Source organism: Rousettus aegyptiacus, unplaced genomic scaffold (assembly GCF_014176215.1).
Source record: "Rousettus aegyptiacus isolate mRouAeg1 unplaced genomic scaffold, mRouAeg1.p scaffold_m13_p_6, whole genome shotgun sequence".
In the NCBI taxonomy this organism is placed as follows: Eukaryota; Metazoa; Chordata; class Mammalia; order Chiroptera; family Pteropodidae; genus Rousettus; species Rousettus aegyptiacus.
The window spans coordinates 60,451,484-60,475,129 of record NW_023416309.1 but is presented as its reverse complement, the minus strand read 5'-3'; the positions used below and the strand labels follow the sequence as shown (position 1 = coordinate 60,475,129).

Below are 23,646 nucleotides of genomic sequence, written 5' to 3'. Positions count from 1 at the left end.
AAGGAATAACATTTCATGGGAAAAACTGTGGTGCTATTCCCAAAACGCACATAAAATGGCAGCAGAGGATGACGAATAACAATTCACGACCTAAACTCTGCTGTTATTCCAAAAAGTACATGAGATGGGAGCAGAGGATAACGAATAACATTTCAATACCTAAACTGGTGCCACTCTTAAAAAGTATACGAGATGGGAGCAGAGAAGAGCGTTTCACGGCCTTAAGGGCTCTGCTCACCATTAAAATAAACGTCCGAACACTTGGTACTTACCTCACTTTGAAGTAACTCCTGTCCTTTGCATATCCCTTCTCACTCCGGGCCACGCCCCCGACCCTTCCCCTGTACCTCCCCGCCTCGGTGGCGTCCTCTCCCCCTATCGCTGCTCCCTGACCCCTCCCTCAGTCCCTCCCAGCCCCGCTCCTGTCTCCCTCTCATGTCCCCGTCCCGCCTTGAGTGGCAGGTGATCTCCGTTAGACTGGCCAGAGCCGCAGCGGGGGCAGGAGCGGCAGCCATGGCTGCGTCCGGCGTGGACGAGCGCTCTCCTCTGCAACTTGCGCCCCACTCGGGCAGCGTCACCCCCACCGTGCCGCCGCACTGGCCCCAGAGGTGATGCGTTACAGACCTCTCGCCAGGCAGAGGCTTCCCTCACTCTGAGCCATCCAGCAACGTGCGCACGGCTTGGAGGGGGCGGGCCAGGGGAGAGCACGCACGCCTCACCCCTTCATTCCAGGTCTTGGCCGGTTCCCGGCCATGCCAAAGGGCTCTGTCGGCTCTCTCGCATCCCAGGACTGACCAGGCCCCGGGGCCACCCTCCTCACCAGTCTTGGCCACTCGGCAGGACCCGGGCCAGAGCGTGGCCCGCCAATCTCTCGACCACATGGGCACTCAGGCAGGTGCGGCACTGCCAAGTCCAGGTCGTGCCCTCACCTAGACCCGCCCCTCCCCTGCACTCCCCGCCGAAGCCCAACAGGACCTCCCAAAAAACACGTGGACACACCGGCCGCACCACCAGGCAACGCTTTGGTCTGCAACCTTGCCCTCCATCCAGAGCTCTCAGCCCTTGGGGCTCCGCCCGGTGGACCACAGGAAGAGAAAGTCCTGAAGCGGAGAGAGAAAACAGCCCAGGGCTGCTGGCCGCAGGAGAGCACATGGAGGTGGGCGGTGGCGCGAGAAGCACGGACGTTTGTGTAGCCCTTGGGCTCGGTCGGCTGCCCGGGACCCCAGAGATAGCAAGCGAGCCATCGAGCAAGTGAACAGGGTCCAGGGGCATCCAAGGGCACCGTGGCTGAAGTATGGCAAAAGGAGGGAGCGACAAAAGCCTACAACACCCCATATTCCCAGGCGGTCTCCCATCCAAGTACTTACCAAACCCAACCCTGCTTACCTTCCGAGATCAGATGAGATCGGGTGCATTCAGAGTGGTATCGTCGTAGACTCACGTGTTATTTTTTAAATACACATGACATAGAGGCAAGAACATTTCTTGATAGGCACTGTAGTGTTATTCCAAAAATGGCCACCACATGGGAGCACAGGATCATTTTTCATGATGACAGTACTTGGGTGTTATTTCTAAAATCCACACCAGATGGCCACAGAGAATAACTGTTTTACTTTTGCTCTTGTATAATCTTCAAGATGCACACACTATTAGGGCAGAGAATGAATTTTCATAATGACCTATTGTAAGGTTTTATTCCCAAAATTTTCCACCAGATGCTAACGGAAAATATTTGCTGATAATATACGTCTGGAAGTAATTTTCAAAATGCCCACGAGATGGCAGCAGACAACAATTTTTATGACTTGAATTCCTGAATTATTCCCAAGATGTGCACGAAATGGCAGCAGAGAAAAAAAAATTATAATGACATTTCTTGGGGTGTTATTTTTTAAATGCACACAAGATCGTAGCAGAAATAACTTTGCGCAATGCATACAGTTGTATTATTCACAAAATGTGCACCAGATGGAGGCAGGAAATAATTTTTTATGCTGACAAAACCCTGAGTGTTACTTGCAGAACAACATAAGCTGGCAGCAGAGAATCACTTCATGAAATATACTGCTGTGTTTGTACCAGTATGCACACGAAATTGCAGTAGACAAAAACTTTTCATAACGATATGCCCTTGAAAAATGCACACTAGTTAGCAGCAGAAATAACATTTTATAACATGCTCTGTGGTGCTATTCCCAAAGTGCCCACCAGTATTAACTGAGAAAGATAAGTTCATGATAACAAACCCTCAGATGTTTTCCAAAAATGCTGACCGGATGGCAGTGGAAAATAAATTTTTTAATTACACTCTGGTGTGATTCCCAAGATGCACTTGGGATGGGAGCAGAAAACGAATATTCACAATGACATATACATGTATTTTATTCCTAAAATGCCCAACAAATGACAGCAGAAAATGAATTTTTAAGATAACATACACCTGGTTGTTAATTTCAAAATGGCCACTAGATGACAGCAGAGAATCACTTCATAACATGCACTCTTGTGTTTTTTCCAAGATGCATACTAAATGGCAGCAGACAAAATATTTCATGACGACATACCCTTGGGTGTTATTTGTAAAATGCACATGATATTGCAGCAGAAAAAACTTTTCATGACATGCACTGTGGTATTATTTCCAACATATACAACAAATGGCAGCAGAGAACGAATATTCATGATGAGACTATCTGGGTGTTAACCTTAAAATGCCCACCAGATGCAGCAGAGAATAACTTTTTATTACTTATATTCTGTGTTATTCCCAGGATGCACACTAAATCAGGGTGTAAAATAATACTTTTTGATGACCTACATGTAGGCGTTGTTTTCAAAATTCCCATGAGATAGCAACAGAGTATAATTTTTTATGACAGGAACATCTGTGTTCATCCAAAGATTAACACTAAAAGGCAGCAGAAATAAAAATTTCATAATATCATTACCAACAGGCACTCTTCTGTCATACACAAAATGACCACCAGATGGTAGCAGAGAAAAACATTTAATAACTTACACTCTGGGCTTAATCCAAGATGCTCAGTAGATGAGAGAGGAAAATATATTTTCATGATGGCATACACTAGAATGTTATTTCCAAAATGCCCACCAGATGGCAGCAGAAAATAAATTTTTAGGACATGCTCTTGTGTGTTATTTTCAAAATGTCCACCAGATAAAAGCAGAGAATAATTTTTCATGACACACACTCCTGTGTTTGCACCAAGATACACATGAAATGTCCACAGACAAAAACTTTGTTTAAACTAATGCCCTTAGGTGTCATTTTCGAATTGCACATAAGCAGAAGAAATAACTGTTTATGATATAGGCTGAGGTGTTATTCCCAAAATGACAAACAGATGGCAGCATGAAATGAGTATTAAAGATGACCTACACTAGAGTGTTATTTTCTAAATGCCCACAAGACCATAGCAGAGAATCACTTCATGACATACACTCCTGTTTTTCACAAGATGCACATAAAATGGCTGCAGAAAACAATTAATAATGACATTCTGTTGTTTATTTTAATAAAGCATGTGAAATAGTGACAAAATAACATTGTATGACATATGCTGATTTATTTCCAAAATTCTAGCCGTATAGTGGCAGATGGATATTCATGACACTCATGAGTTATTTCTTAAATGCCCTCTAAATGACAGTAGAGAAAATTTTTTTTATGGCATACGCAATGGTGGTATTCCTAAGACTCACACGAAATGGTAAAAGGAAAAACATTTATAGATACACACTCGGGGTGTTATTTTTTAAATGCACACAATAGCTCAGAAATAACGTTTCATGTCACACACTGTGGTGTTATTTCCGAAATTCGCAATAGATGGCAGTAGAAAATGAATTTTTATGGTGACATACACCTGAGTGTTATTTTCAAAATGTCCATGAGATGGCAGGGGAGACCAATTTTTCATTACATATATTCTTGTGTTATTCCCAAGATTTATACAAATTGGCAACAGAGAAAAAATTTATAGCAACGTACCCAGAATAGTTTTTTAATGCAAATTAGATAGCAACAGATGACAAGTTTATTAATGACGCTTACCGTAGTTTTTCCTGTTGCCCTACAGATGGAGCAAACAATTGGATGTTATTTTCAAAATGCCCATGAAATGGCAGCAGATAATCACATATGACATGTGCCTCTGTATCTTTAACAGAAGCAAAAAAAAAAAAAAAAAAAAAAGCAGTAGACAGAAAATGATCATAACATTTCCCTGTGTTTATTTTTGGAATGTATCTGAGTTAGTGACTAACATAACATTTTGTGACATGCGCTGTGGTTTTATTCCCAGAATACCCACTAAATGGCAGCAGAGAATGAATAGTCATGATGAAACAAAACTTGGGTGTTAATTTCAAATAGCCCACAAGATGGCAGCAGACAAAGACACTTTCTGACTATGTACCCTTGGATTTTATTTATAACATGAACACAGGACAGCCGCTGAAATATCTTTTTATGACATGTGCTGTGGTGTTACTCCCGAAATTCCCACCAGACAGCAGAAGAGAATAACTTTTTATTAGTTACATTATGTGTTATTCCCAAGATCCTTACTATATCAGGGTGTAAAATAAATTTTTATGATGACATACACATGGAGTTAATTTTCAAAATTCCCATGATAGCTGGAGAAAACAATTTTTCATGACAGTCAGTTCTCTGTTCATCCCAAGATTAACAAGAAATGACAGCAGAGAACATAATTTTGTAATATCATGCCCAACAGACACTCTTCTGTCATACACAAAATCCCCAGCAGATGTTAGCGACAACAAATGTTCATGATGTCAAATACTCCATGTTATTCTAAAAGGCCCACGAGACGGAGCAGAGAACAATTTTTTATTATTTACACTCTGGGGTAATTTCAAGATGCACAGTAGATGAGAGTAGAAAATAGTTTCATGATGGCACACACTCAGGTGTTATTCCCCAAATGCCCAAAGGATAGCAGCTGAAAAAATATTTTTAAAACTTACACTTGCTTGTTATTTTTAAATAGCCCATGAGATGGCAGCAGAGATATTTTGTCATTACATGTACTCTTGTGTTTTTCCAAAAATGCATAAGAAATGGCTATGAACAACTTTCCATAAGGACAAGTGCTTAGGTATTATTTTCAAAATGCACATGATATAGCAGCCGATAAAATTCTTTATGAAATATGCCGTGGTCTTCTTCCAAAAATGCCCACCAGATGGCAGCAGAGAATGAATAGACATAATTCTTCCTGGGTGTTCATTTCCAAATTGCCCAGCAGATGGCAGCAGAGAATGATTATTCATGATGACAAACACTTAGGTGTTATTACTAAAATATACACCAGATGGCAGCTGCGAACAACTCTTCATTACTTCTACTCTAGTGTTATTCCAAGATGCACAGTATATGAGCGCAGAAAATTTTTTTTTCATGACGGCATACACTTGGGTGTTATTCCCAAAATGCCCACGGGATAGCAACATATAATAAATTTTAATGAAGATACACACTAGCTTATTATTTTTAAAAAGGTTGCGAGGTGGCATCAGAGAATAATTTTTAAAAATGTACTACTGCGTTTTTCCACAAATACACAGGAAATGGCAGCAGGCAACAACTTTCATAGTGACACATCCTTAGGAATTATTTTCAAAATGAACACAGGTTAGCAACTGGAATAATTCTTTGTGACATGTGCTGTGGCCTTCTCAAAATACCCACCAGATGGCAGAAGAGAATGAATATTCGTGATGACAAACACTAGGTATTTTTATTAAAATATACACCAAATAGCAGCAGAGAATAACTCTTTATTACTTATACTCTGGTGCTATTCTAAAGAGCACAACCATGAGGGCATAAAATGAATTTTCATGATGACCTACACTTGGGTGTCATTCCTAAAATGTCCATCAGATGGCAACAGAAAAATTATTATATGGACATACACTTGCATGTTATTATCTAAATGCCCACGAGATAGAACTGAAAATAGCTTTTCCTGACATGCACTCCTGTGTTATTTCTAAGATGCACATGAAATGGTCATGAGCCAAAAATTTGGTTAGCAATATGCCCTTATTGTCTAACAGCACTATATACCAGCAGAAATAACTGTTTATGATATGGACTGTGGTGTTGTACTCAAAATTCCCACATGATGGAAGCAAAATTAATAGTCATGATGACTTACAACTGGGTGTCATTTTCAAAATTCTCATGATATGGTAGCAGAGAATCACTTTATGACATGCACTCCTTTGTTTTCCCAAGATGCACTCAAAAAGGCAACAAGCCAAAACATTTTGTGACTACATGCCCTTGGGTGTTATTTATAAAATGCACTGGGGATAGTAGCTGAAATATCTTTTTAAGACATGCACTGTTGTGTTACTCCAAATTCCCACCAAATGGCAACAGCTGTTGGGCAGAATGAATATTTATAATGAGAAACACCTAGGTGTTAATGCTAAAATGCCCACCAGATGACAGCAGAGAATAACCTTCTATTACCTACACTATGTTTTATTCCCAAGATGCACCTTAAATCAGGGTGTAAAATAAATTTTTATGATGCCATAACATGGGCGTTATTTTCAAAACACCCATGAGATGACAGAAGAGAACAATTTTTCATGACAAGCACTCTAATGTTCATCCCAAGATTAATACGAAATGTCAGCAGAAATAACAATTTCATAGGATCGTGCCCAACAGCAATCTTCTGTCATACACAAAACGCCCACCAAATGGTAGCAGAGAATGACTATTCATGTCAAACACTCGATGTTATTCTTAAAATGCCCACCAGATGTCAGCAGAGAATAACATTTAATTTTTTACACTCTGGCGTAATTTCAAGATACAAAGTAGATGAGAGCAGAAAATATATTTTCATGGTGGCATCCACTCGGGTGTTACTCCCAAAACACGCACAGGATGACAGTGGAAAATACATTTTTATGACTTACACTTGTTATTTTCAAAATGCCAACAAGATGGCAGAAGAGAATAATTTGTTATTACATGCACACCTGTATTTTTTTAAAAATGCATACAAAAGGGCCGTGAAAAACTTTTCATAACAACAAGTACTATTTTCAAAATGCACATGATATAGCAGCTGAAATTTCTTTATGACGTATGCTGTGCTCTTCTTCAAAAAATACCCATTAGATACAGGAGAATGAATAGTCATGAACCTACACCTGGTGGTTATTTTCCAAATTGCCCAACAGATAGTAGCAGAGAATAAATGTTCATGATGACAAACACTCAAGTGTTACTACTAAAATATACACCAGATGGCAGCGGAGATTAACTCTATTACTTACACTCTGGAGTTTTATTCCAGAGCTGTACAATGATGGGGGCAGAAAATGAATTTACATAATGACCTACATTTGGGTGTTATGTCTAAAATATCCTCCAGAGGGAAGCAGTGATTTCAAAATTTCTGACATGCTCCTGACATGAGATGGCAACACAGAATCATTTCCATGACATACATTCCTGTGTTTATCTTAAGATTCACATGAAATGGCCGCTGATAAAAGCTTTGCTCAATGACATGCCCTTACGTGTTGTTTTCTAACTGCACAAGATAGTAGCAGAAATAACTGTTTATTACATGCGATGTTGTATTATTCCCAAAATTCCCACAAGACGGCAGCAGGAAAGTTTTTTGTGTGTATGTGATGACATAGACCTGGGTGTTAATTTCAAAATGTCCACGAGACGGCAGCAGAGATCAACTTTTTATGACTTGTATTCCCATTTTATACCCAAGATTGACAGAGATGGCAGCAGAGAAAAATTTATAATGACATATAATGAGGTGTTATTTTTTAAAGACACAAAGATAGCAGCAATAACTTCTAGACATGCACTGTGATGTTATTCCCAAAATGCTCACCAGATGATAGCAGAGAATAATTAATTTTTTGCAGACACTCTTGTGTAATTTTCAGAAGCACACGAGATTGAGGCAGAAAATGAATTTTCATGATGACCTACAGTAGGTTTTATTCCCAAAATGCCCACCAGATTGCAACAAAAAAATATTTATTGGTGATATACACCTGGAGGTAATTTTCAAAAGGCCCATGATACAGGAGTACAGAATAACATTTCATAACATGCACTCCTTTGCTTTCCTAAGATGTACATAAAATAGCAACAGACTAAACTATTTATAAGAAAATGCTCTTGAGTGATGACCTACACTAAGGTTTTATTCCCAAAATGCCCATCAGATGGCAATAGAAAATAAATTTTTGATGACATACGCCCGGTGTAATTTTTAACATACCCACGAGATGGCTGCAGAGAACAATTTTTATGACTTGCACTGCTGTGTTTTACCCAATATTTACATAAAATTGGAGCCGAGAAAAATTTCATAACGACATGCCCTTGGGTGCACAAGAGATAGCAGCAGAAATAAGTTTCATGATATGCAATGAGTGTTATTCCCAAAATGATCACTGGATAGCAGCAAAGAATAAATATTCATGATGCCCAACACTGTGGAGTTTATTCCTTAAATGCCCACCAAATGGCAACAGAAAATACCTTGATTAATTACACTGTTGTTATTCCCATAATGTACACAATTTGGCAGCAGAGAATAACTTTGTATTACTTTCACTCTGGTGTTATGCCACAAATACCCACCAGATGGTAACAGTGAATGAACAGTCATGGCCACCTACACTTCAGCTTTACTCCTAAAATGCCCACCAGATGGCAGCCGAAAAATTATATTGACATAGACTTGTGTGTTACTATCAAAATGCCCAGGAGATGGCAGCAGAGAATTTCTCATGACGTGCACTCCTCTGTATAGCCCAAGATGCACTTGAAAGGGCCATGGACAATACCTTCTCATCAGTGTCCCTGGAAAGTGGCAGCTCAGGAGTCATGCCTGCCCCTGGCCACGTAATCAGCTGTCCCCCAGGAACAAAGGGGCTCACGTTCAGTCTCTTCTCCCTCACAGCAAGCAGACACAGCCGAGTGGAGAGGGGTGGGGGAGCTTCTCGCTCAGTAAAGAAGCGAGAGGCCCAGGGATCGTTCCACCCCACGGAATATACAGGGACAGGACCACAGACACGTGTTGCTCTCGGAGCCTGTGCAAACTTCGTGTGAAACCTCCTGAGGCGAGAGGCTGTCGCCCCATCTTTGATTCTAAAGAGTATGAACGGCTGACGTTTGTTACAGCCAGAAGGCCGAGGGCTTCAGGGCCATGGTCTGCCCAACAGCTGTTGTGGCCAGGACCGCATTCAATTTCCGCAGGGTTCGCACCTCTCTCATGTGAGGGAGGAGGTACTTGTCTCACCCATATGGATGTCAGCAATTGAAACATCCCAAGGGTTTGGTTATCTGGGCTTCCCAGGTGGCTGTTGAAATGCCCACAGCAGGGTCAGTTTTGTGACTGGCCAGTGGAGCTTGATAGGGCCCAGACTGGCCTGAGCTGCAGGACCACATATGCCTGCCTGCATAGTCGGAGGCCTAAGGCTGTCCTGAGAACTGACTGTCTGCTGCTGCTCATGTGAATGGGAAAAAGGATCCAGTCAGTCCCAGGAGGGCCCTTCCAGCCCTCAGGACGGCTGCTCCTGATGGCTGACAAGTCATTGCACCCAGTCCTGTATAAATCCACACATGTCTGCTGGGTGCCATTGGGCATCAGGGCTGTGCTGGAACCTGGCGTTGCCCAGGCACAGTGGGGCCGGCAGCCCCTTCCCAGGTGGAAGGGCGGGAGGAAACCCTGCTGACCTCTTAGGCCCTCCACAACCCTAGACTGGAGACGAGTGGGACTTGAAACAGTCACCAGAACAAATGTTTCATTCTTCTACTATCAGAGCCCGTGACTGTAGGGCAGACAAGCAATAGCCCAGCTCAACTCCTGACTCATGTGTGACCCTGGGTGAGTTCTGCTCATGTTGTAAACCTCAGAGAGATGAAAATGGGGAAGTGGGCCAGTGAGACCTAAATTTAACCCTAACCTTAACCCTAGACCCATAACCTCTAACCTAACACCATAAATGCAAACGGCTCGAACCTTGGGCCCTAAACCCTCCACACCGACCCTAAACTCTAAATCCTAACCCTGACCCTGACCCTAGCACTGACACCGACCCCTCACCCTCACTTTCACACTAGCCATAACCCCTACCCACCAACCGTAATCCCCAACCCCAACCCTACTATTAACTCTTTAACACCAGGCAGTTTTAAGGGTTTTTTGAACGTTTGGTCTATTTATTTCCTGCTTAGGTCTGTTCATTCCTGGAAGGAGCCACCCTAACACAGAAGAGAGGATGGTCCACTCTGCTATAGTTTGCTTGGTAGACCCTGGCTTGGGCCATTGAGTGTTGCGTGGTCATGGCCTCAATATGGTGAAATAAAGCCAAGGATGTTTCAGCCACTAATCCTCTGTCCTGTGACCCTAACAATGAAAGGGGACTCTGAATATGGTCCTGGTCCCAACTCAGACCCTTACTTTGACCCTTAATTCTAACAATGACTGTGACTTTCTTCATAATTTTATCTATACCACGGGAGGCATGGATTTGTAGAAGGCATATTAGCCTTGAGGTGACAATTCAAGCTTCAACCCTTCGCAAGAGTGCTCTTGGTAGAGGCGACAGCCTTTATAAAACCTTGAGGTGGTTTTAAGCCTGTTTTGAGGAAGCAGAGTGGTGGCTAGAGCAGAGGGAGTGGGGGAGCCCGGGCAGGTCGTTGTCCCGCTAGGTAGGGAATTCAATGAAATAATCCTGTACCATGACCAGCAGAGGAACTGCCACGCAGGAAGCGCCCATTAAATATTCACTCTTGTTCATTATAAGTATCCCAGAGCACAGATGAGGAAAACTGGAGTTCGCTCTTAGCGCAGGGCTTTGCACACACAGGGCTCAGAACAGCTCCTCCTGGTTGGACCGCCTCAGGACAGGCTGTGCACACAGTGAACGCCCCAGAAAATACCCCGCACCATCTGCACTTGGATCCACTGGCCAGGGGTTGGTCCGGAAGTCCTGCCTCTCCCCAGAAACAGGAATTTCACACGGAGGCGAGCCCGGCAGGGGCTGGGTGGGCAGCGGCCCGTCTGAAGCCTCCACCTGCGCAGTCCCAGGTGACTGACAGTGCAGCGTGGGGCGGGACCCCCTCGGCCAATACCTGTAGGGCGTGCCTGCACCCCCTGCCCTCCCTGCAGACCCCAACACAGTGCAGACCCTCGAACCGTGCCTCGGGATGTACGCACCGGAAGATGGGGCCGGTCTCACAATCAAGCTGGGAGGAAGGAGGGTCTCCCTCCACCTCAGCACTCTCTTCTCTGCTTCCGACTAAGTTCCTCTGAGATCGACCGCGCGGCCCGACTCGGCCTCGCTCCAGAACGCCCGCGCGGCGGCGGCGGCGACACGGGAAACTTCCGATGTGTGCAGCGACGGGTCTATGCAGAGCCGGGACTCAAACTCCGACCCTAACGCACCACACCGCAGCTCCCGCTGCAACGCCAACGGCCTCGAGTAGCAGAGACTCCTTGGAAGACCTCGACACAAGCGCAGATCACCGACTGCGCGACAAGCCAATGGCAAGCCTGGCCGGCCGCATGCGGCCCTCGCCTCCCCCGCGGCGACCCGCGGCTCCGGGGCCTAAGCATGCGCACTAGCGCGCGGCCGGAGCCGTTACCCCGCCCCCGGCGCGCGGAGCGCACTGCGCAGGCGCAACGCCGCTCGCCCCGCCCCCCCCCGCGGGCGCGGTCCAATCGCGGCGAGGCGCGAGCGCGGGCCGAGCGCGGAGCGCGGATGGCGGGCCGACCGGGGCCGTCGGGCGCGGAGCGCGGGGGAGACGCGGCGTGGGCCGAGACGGCCGCAGGTAGGGCGGGCACGGCGAGGGCGCGGTCGGGGTCCGGCCTGGGGACGGGCCAGGGTGGCGCAGGGAGCGCGCGGGCGGCCTCTCCCTCCGAGTCCGGGCAGCGGCGACGGCGGCCACGCGGCTCCTCAGGGCCGCCACCCCGCGAGCGAGCCGGACCACGTCCGCCGCCTGCGTGACCCCCAGCCAGCCTTGCCACATGCGCCCCGCCTGCCGTCCGCTCAGGTGGCCTGACGTGGTCGAAGGCACTCTTCCGACCGGGCCCCGAGCTCCGTGTGCACCTCTTAGAACACAGAACGGATGTTTGCTGGGTCTGCCGCACCTGAAGGGATAAGTCCCCACCTTTCTCACTGCACACGTCCGAATTTCCCTGTTGCCCCGAAATGGTTGTTAGCGGTGGATCTTCCCCCCGCAAACTGGGGTCCACACCGGCCCCTCACAGCTTTCGCGTTTTTTCTTCCTGACACAGCCCTGTTGAGTGATGGCTCCCACCTCCCCGGGAAACGGGGGACTTGCAGCTCATTTCAGTTTCGTAAAAGTACAGCCCAACGCTGGAAAAACAAACAAACAAACAAAACCAAGCCATGTCCACCCCCTGGATGTTTCATGGGAATTTTCTAATCCCCACAAAAGTGCAGAGAATTGAACGAGGAACTCTTGTGTGCCATCCCTCAGCTCGGTGGCTCTCTATTCTTGTTGGCCCATCTATCCCCGTTGTTAAAGTGCTACAATCAACGCATGTCTTGGTCGTTCCCTTGGTACACAGCACGTGTTCCACAACGTTTTTGTGGAAAAAAATGTTTGAATCATGGGGTAAGTTTAGCACAGAAAACTTGCTTTGAGCAGGACATAGCACCCAGTGATAGTCTTCAGCTAAGGACAAAGAGCAAAATGGGACAGATGCATACACACACACAATTAAGTACATACTGTGGCCGCCGCCCTGCTAAAGAAGCCTTTTAGTATCCTGTTCCTCAGATAAGCTAGTACATTCAGATGAAGAATTGATCAACTTCACAAGTGTCTTAATTTGGGCAGCTGTAACAAAAACATGATAGCATGGGTGGCTTATAAACTACAGAATTTTATTTCTCAGTTCTGGAGGCAGAAAGGCTACAGCAGATTTGGGGTCTGGTGAGGACTCACTTCCTGGTTCCCGCACAACCCTCTTCTTGTATTCGTACATGGTGGAAGGGGTGAGGGAGCTCTCTGGGGTCTCTTTTAGAGGGGCACTGATCCCATTCATGAGACTCCACCTTCATGACCCTGAAGACCCCACCTCCTCACACCATCACATCAGACCTCAGGATTTCAACTCGAATTCTATGGGGGACACAAACATTCACACTGTAGCAACCAACAATGAAAAAAATTTAAATGACAATGAGATTTCATTTTCAGTCTATCAGCTTGTTTTTAAGAGGGGGCAAGGGTGCTATTTAGTGTCTGGTGACACTTGGGAGACAAAGAGTTTCCCATAGTGAGTTGACAAGAACACTAATGGGTAAAAGGCTTGGCAGTAGCCCATCTGGAATACTTTTTAGCATTTAAATTGCTTTTTCCCTCTTTCTGTCACCTACCTAAGGGATCACGTAAAACACAAAGATGCGTGGACTGAATACTCACTGAAGCCTAAATGGTGGTAGGAACACGTGAGGGAATGGCTAAGTCCACATATGCCCATGCACACTAGGAACACCTGTACAGTGGATATCTAAGATGAGGAAAAGTTAAAATTCAGTTAAATTAACTAAATCAATTGCTAAATCGTTGGCTGTATTTATATTGATACAGCATGATCTTCAAAAAATATTCTTATGAGAAAAACAAGATAGAATAATTAGAACACTATAGGTTGCCCAGAAAGCTGTCTGGAGGTTGCTTTACTAATTTTTGACTCTGGGATTTGCAGTTTTTGAGGGGAAAGCAGAAGTGAAGGGACATTTTTAATCTTATTGTTTGATTTTTTTACTAGGACTACGTAGTTACTAGTGGAATTTAAAAATATGAAAGAGAAAGGAAGGGACATTTCTTAAATGCCACTAGAGAATCTGATGTTAATATCCATTACTGTAATTTGAGTTTTAATAGTACTGTGGTTACTACATAGGAGAGTGTCCTACTTCAGAAGTTTACATTGGGGTATTATGGGTAATGAAGCATGGTATCTGCAACTCGTTCTAAAAGTTCAGGATTGTCAGCAAATGGGGGAATCTGGGTATGGGAGATGTTTATCCTGTTTTTTTTTTTTTAAACTTTTAAGTAAATCTGAAATTATATTAAAACAAAAAAGTCAAAAGGAGGCTCATACTACACAAACTGTTTTGTGCCCCAGCTTTCTTTTTAACAAGATACTAGTTGGTTCAGTAAAATATTGACAGCTTTCCCGCTCTACGCCTTACTTTATGACAAGCACCAAATATGCAATAGAGATTAAAAACTGGAGGTGCAGCTCACTGCCTAGTCTAGGGAAAAAATGGTTGCCCAAACTGTAAAAGTTGTTTTTGACTCACCCAGGGCAATTTATTAACTTTTTAAAATATAACCATATGCAGAAATGTTTGTGGTGAAAAGCAAACATCTTCCTTTGTAGGCCGAAAGTATATCTTTTACCTCTTTTGGTCGCCATATGGGATTTTATACTATGTCAATTTAGGTTTTCTTTTAGTCTGTCTAGGGTCTCCTTCCATGTTAATGTATAAGCATCAACCTCCTTTTCAGTGGCTGCACAGTATTCTGTTGTAGGGATGAATCATAAGTTCTCTACTGAAGGCCATTCAGGCATTTTTACAAATTAGGGTGACATTGGTTAATAACAAGTTTCAAGTGTACAGTTCTATAATACATCATCTGTATATTATGCTATATGCTTACCACCAAAAGTCTAGTCTTCCTCCATCACCATATATTTGACCCCTTTACCTTCTTCGTCCTCCCCTGCCCTCCTCCCCGGTAACTGCCCTTCTGCCATCTTGTGTGAATTTGTTCTGTTTGCTCATTTATATCACACATATAAGTGGCTCCTGTCCTTTTCTGTCTGACTTGTTTTGTTTAGCATGATAATCTCAAGATCTATGCATTTGGTCGCAAGAGGCAGTATTTTATCTGGTGGCTGAGAAATATTCCATTGTGTGTACGTATAACATCTTTATCCAGTCATCCATTGAAGGATACTTTGGTTGTTTCCAGGTCTTGGCCACCATGGATAATGCTGCAGTGAACACTGGGGTGTACACATCTTTATGAATAAATGTTTTAGAAGTTTTGGATAGGTACCCAGAAGAGGGATTTCTGGGTCATATGGTAATTTTATTCATTACTTTGTGAGCACCTGTTTTCCATAGAGGCTGCACCAGTTTACATTCTCACCAGCAGTGTAGGAGGGTTCTTTTTTCTCCACATCCTCTCCAACAATCGTTATTTCTTGTCTTATTGATAATAGCCATTTTAATAGGTGTGAGGTGGTATCTCACTGTGGTTTTGATTTGCATTTTCCAGAAGTTGAACATCTTTTCATATGTCCATTGGCCATTTGTATGTCTTGGGAAAAGTATCTGTTCAGATCCTCTGCCAATTTTAAATAGGATTGGGTTTTTTTGTTGTTGAGTTGTATGAGTTCTTTACATACTTCTGCTTGTCAGAAGTATTGTTTGCAAATATCTTCTCCCAGTCAGTTACTTACATTTCTGTTTTGTCTTTTGCTGTGCAGAAGCTTTTTAGTTTGATGTAGTCCCATTCTTTTATTTTTGTTTCTACTTTCCTGGCCTTCGGGGTATAGCTCATAAAATCCTCTGTGAGCCCAAGGTCCATAAGTGTAGTACTGATGCTTTGTGTTTTATTGTTTCTGGTCTTATTTTTAAGTCAGCAATCCATTCTGAGTTAATTTTAGTGTATGGTGACAGACAGCAGTCTAGTTTCATTCTTTTGCATGTAGCTTTCCAAATTTCCCAGCTTCATTTATTGAAGAGGCTTTCTTTTCTCTCCTCTATGGCTTTGGCTCCTTAGCTGACAATTAGTTGCCTGTTTGTGGATTTATTTCTGGGCTCTCAGTTCCGTTTCATTGGTCTATGTGTCTGTTTCTCTTCCTATGCCATACTGTTTTGATTATTGTAGCTTTGTAGTACAAGTCAGGGAGTGTGATACCTCTAGCTTTGTTTTTTTCTCACGATTGCTTTGGCTGTTTGTTTCCTGCTTTTGACATTAACAAATATTGTTTCAGTGTCATTACCATGCATTTTGAATATTTAAGGGAGCATATTTGATGAATAGACTCCTAGAAGTGAAATTACGTCTTCAAAGTGTTGATGTGGCCAAACTGCCCTCCAGGAGGTTGCATTGATTCCCAGTCTCAGTGTGTGCCTGCCTGTTTCCTCACATCACAAACACTGAGCATTAGCAGACTTACTCATCTTTACCAGCCTGCTAGGTACAATATATTTTCATCTTTAATTATGACCAAGGTTGTACATCTTTTTAAATATTTATCAGCCAATTGTGTAATTTTTGGTTAACTGTTCTGTACCTTTCTCCACTTTTCTGTTGAAACGATTCTTCACCTTCTCTATATTGGTTGGTTTTTTAATTAAAGTTTTTATTATGGGAAAATTTATATATGAAATTCAAGAACAAAGTATAATCACCCCATGAACCTATCTTTCAACTTTAACAATTATCAGCACTTTGGCCAGTCTGGTTTCCTCATTCTCAACCTCTCTAATATTTCATTTCTAAGCATTCCAGGTATCATTGCATATTATCCATAATTATTTCCATGTATTTGTCTAGAACATACCTAAAAGATAATCTTTTCAGAAAAGAAATCACAATAGCATTATCACATCTGAATATTAGTTACAATAATTCTTCTGTTTCATCAAATATCTGGTCAATTTTCAAATTTCCCCGGTTGTGTCATCAGTATCTTTTAAAGTGCATCTGTTTGAATCAAGATCCATATATGGTCCATTTACTGAGACTGGTCAAATGTTTCATTCTTTTTAGCCTGTAAGGATCTTCCTTTCTAAGCCTTTCACTTCCCATAGGCTTCTGAAATGTTTGGTTTTGTCTTCGCAGGGCAGTCCACGGACTCACAGAAAATTGGAGACTTGATGGAAATGGTGAAGAAGTTGCAGAGAGGTCATATGTCCCCTTTATAACTGAGGCTCAGCCTGAGGTTTGGGTTCAGGAAGAAGGTTCAATTCCAGGCCCCATAATTCACAACGTTGGGAAATTTGTTTGTTCTCTTACTTTTAAAAGTTAATTCCTTGAAAGAAAAATATGGCCCTATTAAAGTGGATGGGAAGAGCAGGCAAAACATTTTCCAGAGCCCATCACAGCCCACTTGCTGACCACCCGTTTGGCTCCCACTGCACTCAGTTAAATCCAAGTTTTCCCCTTCAGCTCCCTTCCCTCCACCTGCACTCAGCTGCTCTCTGCTTGCTCACTAGGCTCCTCCCAGCCAAGCTCCCACTCAGGGCGGACCTGTGCGCTGACTGCCCTCCTTGCACCCTGGGAGTGGCAGGTCCTGCCTTTCGACTTGGGGCCCTCCAGAAGCCTTTCCGCAGCTGAAGGCGCATGTCCCGCTCCTTCAGTCTTTCATCCCGTGCCTATTTCTTGACTGTAGTCACCACAGCCTAACTCAGTATTTCTAGTTATCTGTCCCTTGTTTCCCCGGCCCAGAATGTGAGCCCCTGGAGAGCCTCCACCTGCCTCTGCCTGCCCTGTCATCTCCACTCACTGTCCTCTTCCTGCAGCGGGAAGCCTGGAGCCCAGAGTTGAAGTCCTGATTAACCGGATTAATGAAGTTCAGCAAGGTGAGCTCAGGGATCTTGGCTTGTCAGCCAGGACCAGCTACATGATTCGCAGGACCCCTTGTCTAAAGACTACGAAGTAGTTCACCACAGCAACAAGAGAGTATTAAACCAAGCATGGGTCCACATAAGTGCAACAGCTGTCTGTAGCCACGTGTCCATGCACCTGGCCCTCCTGCCAACTGAACCCAGCAATAGGGCCCAGGAAGCCTCATTTCCTGCTTGGTAAAAGCCAGGTCCCTCTAGGTTTGCTTGAAGACAAACACGAAATGTCACGGTTTGCAGGGAATGGTGCAGCTGGAAGCCACACTTACATGATGTCTGTCTTCTGCTCTTTGGCACAGCAAAAAAGAAAGCCAGCGAGGAGCTGGGAGAGGCCCGCACTGTCTGGGAGGCCCTGCAGAAGGAACTAGACTCATGTAAGTGTGCTGGGGTTTGCCCAGGAGTCCCCAAAATGTCATACCTCCCTGACACTCAGCATCCTGCCATGGCCAAGGGCCCCTGTCCTCTCTCTGGTCTCAGGTCCTTGCAATCTCCTGCCCTCCCACTCTGGGTGGGAATGTTCCCAAAACACCCTATAAGCATACTCCCCACTCCGAGCCTTTGCGAGTCTGTTCCCCAGATCATACAGGTTCCTTTTGCTTTATGTCATCATTCAGCCCTCAGCTCAAATGTCCCATTCTCAGAGAGACCTTCTGTAATCATCCCATCTGAAGAGCACCCTGGCCCCACCTGCTTACTTGATGGCTTGATGTATTTCTTCACAGTTCTTAGCCTACTACATGTAAACACACACTCCGCAGGTCCTCACGGCCACCATTTATCAACATCAGGGCTATTTGGTGCTTTCAGGAAGTGTGGGCACAAGACGAGGGAGCTTACCTTGAGGGGTCCACATTTGGGGTTGGGGCTGTATCAAACCATCCACATGACTGCGGGCGAGTCCCATCCCTCAGTGCGCAGTGGGTGGCCCCTGATGCCTAAATGTGTTACTGTGTTTTCCAGTGAGTGAAGAAAAAGTAAACCTGAAAGGGATCTTGAGCAAAAAGCAAGGTAATTACAGCCACTCCGTCTCCAGGCTTTTGCCTTTGCCAGCATATGTAAGCTCTCTTCATAGCAGCTGAAGCCTTTTGAAAGCCGAATCGGCTTACATTCCTCCTGTGACTTCCATCGAACTTGCGGTAAACGACAAAGTACCATCAGCTGACTGGCGTGATATGGCCCTATCACCTCTCCCCAAACCTGATGCCCTGACAGGCTCTCATGGAGCACTCCATCACTCTCCCCGCAGAGACCCTGATGACCCTCCGGCTCCACTGCCAGGAGAAGGATGCAGAAGCGCAGAGGTACGAGCCCTGCCCGGGCCTTGCTCTGCCTGCCCCACCCTCTGGTGGGGTGAGGAAGGGAGGGGAGGCTTCAGACCCAGCACTCTTACCTCCTGTCACAGAGGGAGGCCAGGGAGTGTCTTCTTCCTCGGCTCCAGCGGGAGGCAGTTGTGCTAGGGGGGCCTCACTCATTCACTGGCCAGAGTATCGAGTACATTTCTTCAGCTGGTTTTCATTCTATGCATTTTATTCTTTCCGCAGGCTCCTTGGCTATCTGTTCACTCAACTGTCCATCTGTCCCTTCACTTAGGCATTGAGCCAACCATGTGTCCACCCGGTCTCCCTCCATTCATATATTCCCTTCCATCTACCCAACTATTTGTGCACGCTTTTCTCCACTTCCTGAACACTCATTTAGCTCATTTTGTGACCAGAGGCCCCAAGCCAAGACATACCAAGATTGGAACTGTTTGGGAAATTCAAATGAGATTAATATGTATGTGCTTATGCACTTGATCATGTCCATATCGGTCTACCCGATCCTCAAAAAGATATGTCCAGATAATGTAACGTGTTCACACATTACAGAGAAGGACCTCAATCTAGAAGGCTAAGGCATCTCAGGAGGAGGAGGCAGAAGCCCTCCCCCAGCCCCATCCTGGGGAGACATTCAGGGGACATGACTGAGGGCCACCTCACCTCTTACCAGGAAGCAAGCCATGCTCCAGGAGTGCAAGGAGCGGATTTCCAGCCTGAACTCCCAGATCGAGGAAGAGAGGAACAGACAGAGGAAGCTGAGGTGAAGCCAGTGCCTGAGTCCGGGGGTGGGGGTGGCTGGGCTAGGTTTTAGGTGGGGTTAATATCAGGGGCATGGTTAGAGGGTTAAGGAGGTGAAGTTGCTCCCACCCCCACCCCCGCCACCCGGGTCTGGGCCTGAAGGGACCCCTGCCTGGGCCAGGTTGGGGTAGTCTGTTTCAACCCACGACCCTGCATCCTGTGTGGTCGGCCACCAGGTTGGATTTCGAGGAACAGTTGGAGGAACTGATGAGCCAGCACAAGGACCTCTGGGAGTGCCATGTGAGTCACTCAGAGCCACTCTTCCCACCGTCCTCATCTTCCTGGCAGCTCTAGGACCAAAGTTTAGGGCCTTCCTTCCTGTCACCTGCCACACCCAGTTCCTGAGCAAGCCCTGATGGCCATACATCAAAATTGCCCTCAGTTCTGGCTCTCGTCACCACCCTCACTCCACCAGTTTCACTCTGCTGGTCCTGCTCGCCCATCCCTGCTGCCCTCCCAGGAGCACTAAGTGGTCAGGAGGGAACTGATAACCGACGAGGGGTCGTCCATCCAGGAGATCCATGGGCGTGTTTGGGGCCATCACAGGCACAGAACAGACAGTGGGAACCGAGCAAGCCAACGCTTGCCACTAGGGGAATCCCAGGCTCCAAACAAGAAAATGAGCAAAGCGAGTGAATGTCGGGAGGGAAGGGCTCCATGAGGAGGCCCCCGAGGGAGGAGGAGCCGCAGAGCTGGGTAGTACTGGGCTGGTAACTTCTCCAGAGAGCAACCTGACTTGTAGTATTCGCAGCATCACCTGTGGTAGATACTCGCCCCAGGGCTGACTTCAAAGCTTGCAAGATTCCTGAACATTAACCCCTCTTGGGCCGCCCCAGCTCAGAACCGTAGGTATCTGGGCTCAAACAGTTTCAGGCAGACACAGCGGCCAGTGCAAAGCCCCGGAAGCTGGACTGTGCCTGGCATAAATGCGGGGTGCGAGCAGTAGGAACTGAAGCCTGCTGAGTACAGACGAGGTCCAGATAGACATCTCTGAGGTGCATGAGAAGAAGCCAAGAGATGTGATTGGGCCTCCTGTCTTCTCAGAAGCCAGAGCACCTGGCCCGGGAGATTGGCACCCTGAACAGCAGCAAGGAACAGCTGCTCAAGGAAGGTGAGGCCCAGAGAATGGTAAGGCCCTGCCTGGCCCGGCCCAGCCCTGCCCTTCTCAGCCCACTCGTTCCTTCCCACTGCAGAGAAGCTGGTGGAGGCAAAGCTAGAGGATGTAAAGCATCATCTGCGCTCCCAGTTTGGGGTGAAGGGCTACTCAGACATCACCGAGGGGCTCTTCCTTCGCAGCCCGGAGGCGGCATGTGCGATGTAAGACGGGGGCAGGTTGGCGGAGCTGGGTGGAGGGAGGAGGCTGTGGGCACTGACGCCCCCGCCCTCAGGCATCTGTTTGAGGAGGAGAACGGATTGGCGCAGGCGCTCCTGGCGGATGCTGCCCAGCACCATGAGCAGCTGCAGCAGAAGTGCCAGCAGCTGCAGCAGAAGAGGCAGAGGTGGGCCCGGAGCCCCTGCCCCGTTTCACAAGGGGAGGGCGACTGAGGGATTCTCCGCCCCATCCCAGCCTCAGTCTCCTGGTCTGGTCACATCCTCTTGTCACTCTGCCTCCCCACCCTCCCACCCTACCCTTTCTGTCCAGGCTGAAGGAGGAGCTGGAAAAGCTAGGACTGCAGGTCCCTGCTCAAGCACAGAGCAAGCAAGAGGATGGGGCTGGCCCAGTGGAAGCTGTGAGCCCTGGAGTGAGGTGGCAGGGAACAGAGACAGCTCGTGAACTGGGCTGCAGGGCGGGAAGGCATGGAAGCTGTCCGGGGAGTCCTCAGTGGTCTTTGTGGAAGGGCATTCCCAGAGGCACAGCCAAGGCCAAGGCACTGAGGCTGGCAGTGGTGGGGGAGGAGGGGGTGGGCCCCAGGGAGGGGGTGGGTACAGGGACGCATGGAGGCTGCTGTCTCAGACACTGACTCCCACAGGCCAATCCCAAGCTTCTTGGAGTCCGTGAGGAGAAAGACCCAGAGCTGCCCACCAAGAAGGGCCCGATACCCTCCTAGGCGAGGAGCACCTGCCATGCCCTAAAGCTTTACTCCATGGGCTTCTGGAAATAAAGGCACAATTTCAGTACAACTGCCTCAGCTGAGTTTTTACCAGGGGTTGGGGTTGTCCGGCCCAAAACCCCTGGCCCCTGAGACAAGTGAAGCATTGCCTACACTCTCCCTCTTGGCCTCAGCCAGAGTCCCACCACAGGCACTCAAGAAATGCTTCCCTAACCTCATGGTCTCTGGTCAGTTCACCTCCAGGATTTGACACATAACTCTGCGTCCCCAGGCAGAGGGGATGCAAGCCGAGAACCCCTCACAGTAGACCCAAGGGTTCTGTGAACCCATCCTGTGATTGTTTCTTCAACTCTTAGGTTTGGACTACACAGAACCCCAGAAATCCCATCGACAAGGACCAAGGTGCTGGGGACCTCAGCCAGTCAGTTACATGCCCATAGCCCCCACCAATTAGCTGAGAAAAAGAAATGTAATCGGAGGCTAAGTAAAGTTTGTGCTTTCATGGGCACCAAACATGACTGAGGCACTTGTTCCATAATGTGTTAGAGAACCTCGGTGTGCTAGGAGCCGCTTACCCAGGACTGTGCACCCGAGGCAGGCTTCTGATCCACCCAAATGCATTGACCCAGGAAGGGAAGGGTGATCATGGGAGTCGAGGTCTGTGCTCCTGGTGCAAAAAACGAGAATCATATGCAGAGATCCCTTCTCTGGAGCGGCTCCCACCCCCAGGTAGGACAGTGGTGTGGTGGGTTGGAGAGACCCATACAGGCCCCAGAGTGGAGTGGGGACTCCAGTCAGGCAAGACCTTCGGCATCAAGCCTCAAACTCAGCCTGTTTTCTAGCTGTGCAACAGGGCCAGTCGTGCCCGTGTTACACGTGAACAGGCAGCACCCTATCAAAGTAAATCATGCGTCTCGTGGAAATTAATATACTCACTTGGACGAAATGGAAACATCTAAAAACTGCAGTTTGGCTAAGCCCATGATTAGAACCAATTTTGTAGATGTAGTTGATTCGCAACTTTAAAAAAAGCAAGTAATTCAACTGATGAATAAAAGGCTGTTAACAACAGGTAATACCTGTTTAAAAAAAAATGAAAATATCTAGGTAGAAAAGGTAACTTTTTAAACTTATCGGTGAAATGTTTAAAGCATTTCAGGTATATTCACATACTATTCACCTACCAGAAGTTCTAAACTGAAAATAGGAAAGAAACGAGGGCATAGGAATTTATGCTTATATACTTTAGAAACAGAAGAGTCCAGAGACAAATTACAGGATGGCGAAATGAATATAAAATTTGGTAAATACAGGTCAATATTTAAAAATCTAATGGGAATACCCCAGAGCCCAGAACCCAAAATAACAATGCCTAGGAATCCAGTTTATTGCAAGAAAATGATACAATATAGCAATAGTGTTAAAGTAATGATGTGCATCAGGTAAGGATAAGATCTCAACCAAAGGCTGCCTCACAGCAGCTCGTTCAGAGAGCTGGGCACGGACTCCAGCTTCTCTCTGTGCAGGGTTGTGCTGGGTCACACTCTCTCATATCTGGAGCCAGCCATGTGTGCACAGAACAGCTCAGAACTGGGGCGCCCCACATGGAGTGTGGGCTGGCCTCATATTCTTACTGCAAACAGGAGAGCCTTCCATGACAGAGAGAGAAGGGAGGTGCGGAGACAGACGACAGGCAGGCAGGCGGGCAGAGAGCCCAGGGGAGCATCGTT

The 23,646-nt window shown here is 46.3% G+C and overlaps 1 protein-coding gene and 1 non-coding gene across 4 annotated transcripts; one reads left to right on the top strand and one right to left on the bottom strand.

Annotated features, from left to right (window-relative positions):
* Positions 1–1,318: 1,318 nt before the first annotated feature.
* LOC118604663 lies at positions 1,319–1,437 on the bottom strand. Its single transcript, XR_004951789.1, has one exon. It is a non-coding gene; the product is annotated as a 5S ribosomal RNA (ribosomal RNA).
* Positions 1,438–11,844: 10,407 nt separating this feature from the next.
* On the top strand, positions 11,845–21,987 carry SYCE1 (synaptonemal complex central element protein 1). 3 transcript variants are annotated; one of them, XM_016157594.2, is made up of 13 exons: positions 11,845–11,896; positions 16,967–17,029; positions 17,647–17,706; positions 18,048–18,122; positions 18,709–18,756; positions 18,995–19,049; positions 19,738–19,827; positions 20,042–20,105; positions 20,910–20,976; positions 21,059–21,182; positions 21,254–21,364; positions 21,508–21,595; positions 21,836–21,987. In XM_016157594.2, exons 2-13 carry the CDS (start codon positions 17,002–17,004, stop codon positions 21,911–21,913), a joined length of 888 nt encoding a protein of 295 aa, XP_016013080.2. In that variant the 5' UTR covers positions 11,845–11,896; positions 16,967–17,001; the 3' UTR covers positions 21,914–21,987. The 3 variants fall into 3 exon arrangements, with proteins under 3 accessions (XP_016013080.2, XP_016013079.2, XP_016013081.2); XM_016157593.2 differs by having other exon boundaries at positions 21,508–21,607; XM_016157595.2 differs by having other exon boundaries at positions 21,508–21,612.
* Positions 21,988–23,646: the final 1,659 nt, after the last annotated feature.

What these genes read in the sequence shown, in the direction of transcription:
- SYCE1 (XM_016157595.2), top strand. Translation starts at nt 17,002, where the DNA reads ATGGAAATGGTGAAGAAGTTGCAGAGAG. An exon ending in AGGACCTCTGGGAGTGCCAT is followed by an intron (nt 20,106 to 20,909) that starts GTGAGTCACTCA and finishes CTGTCTTCTCAG; the next exon opens with AAGCCAGAGCACCTGGCCCG. An exon ending in GCTGTGAGCCCTGGAGTGAG is followed by an intron (nt 21,613 to 21,835) that starts GTGGCAGGGAAC and finishes TGACTCCCACAG; the next exon opens with GCCAATCCCAAGCTTCTTGG.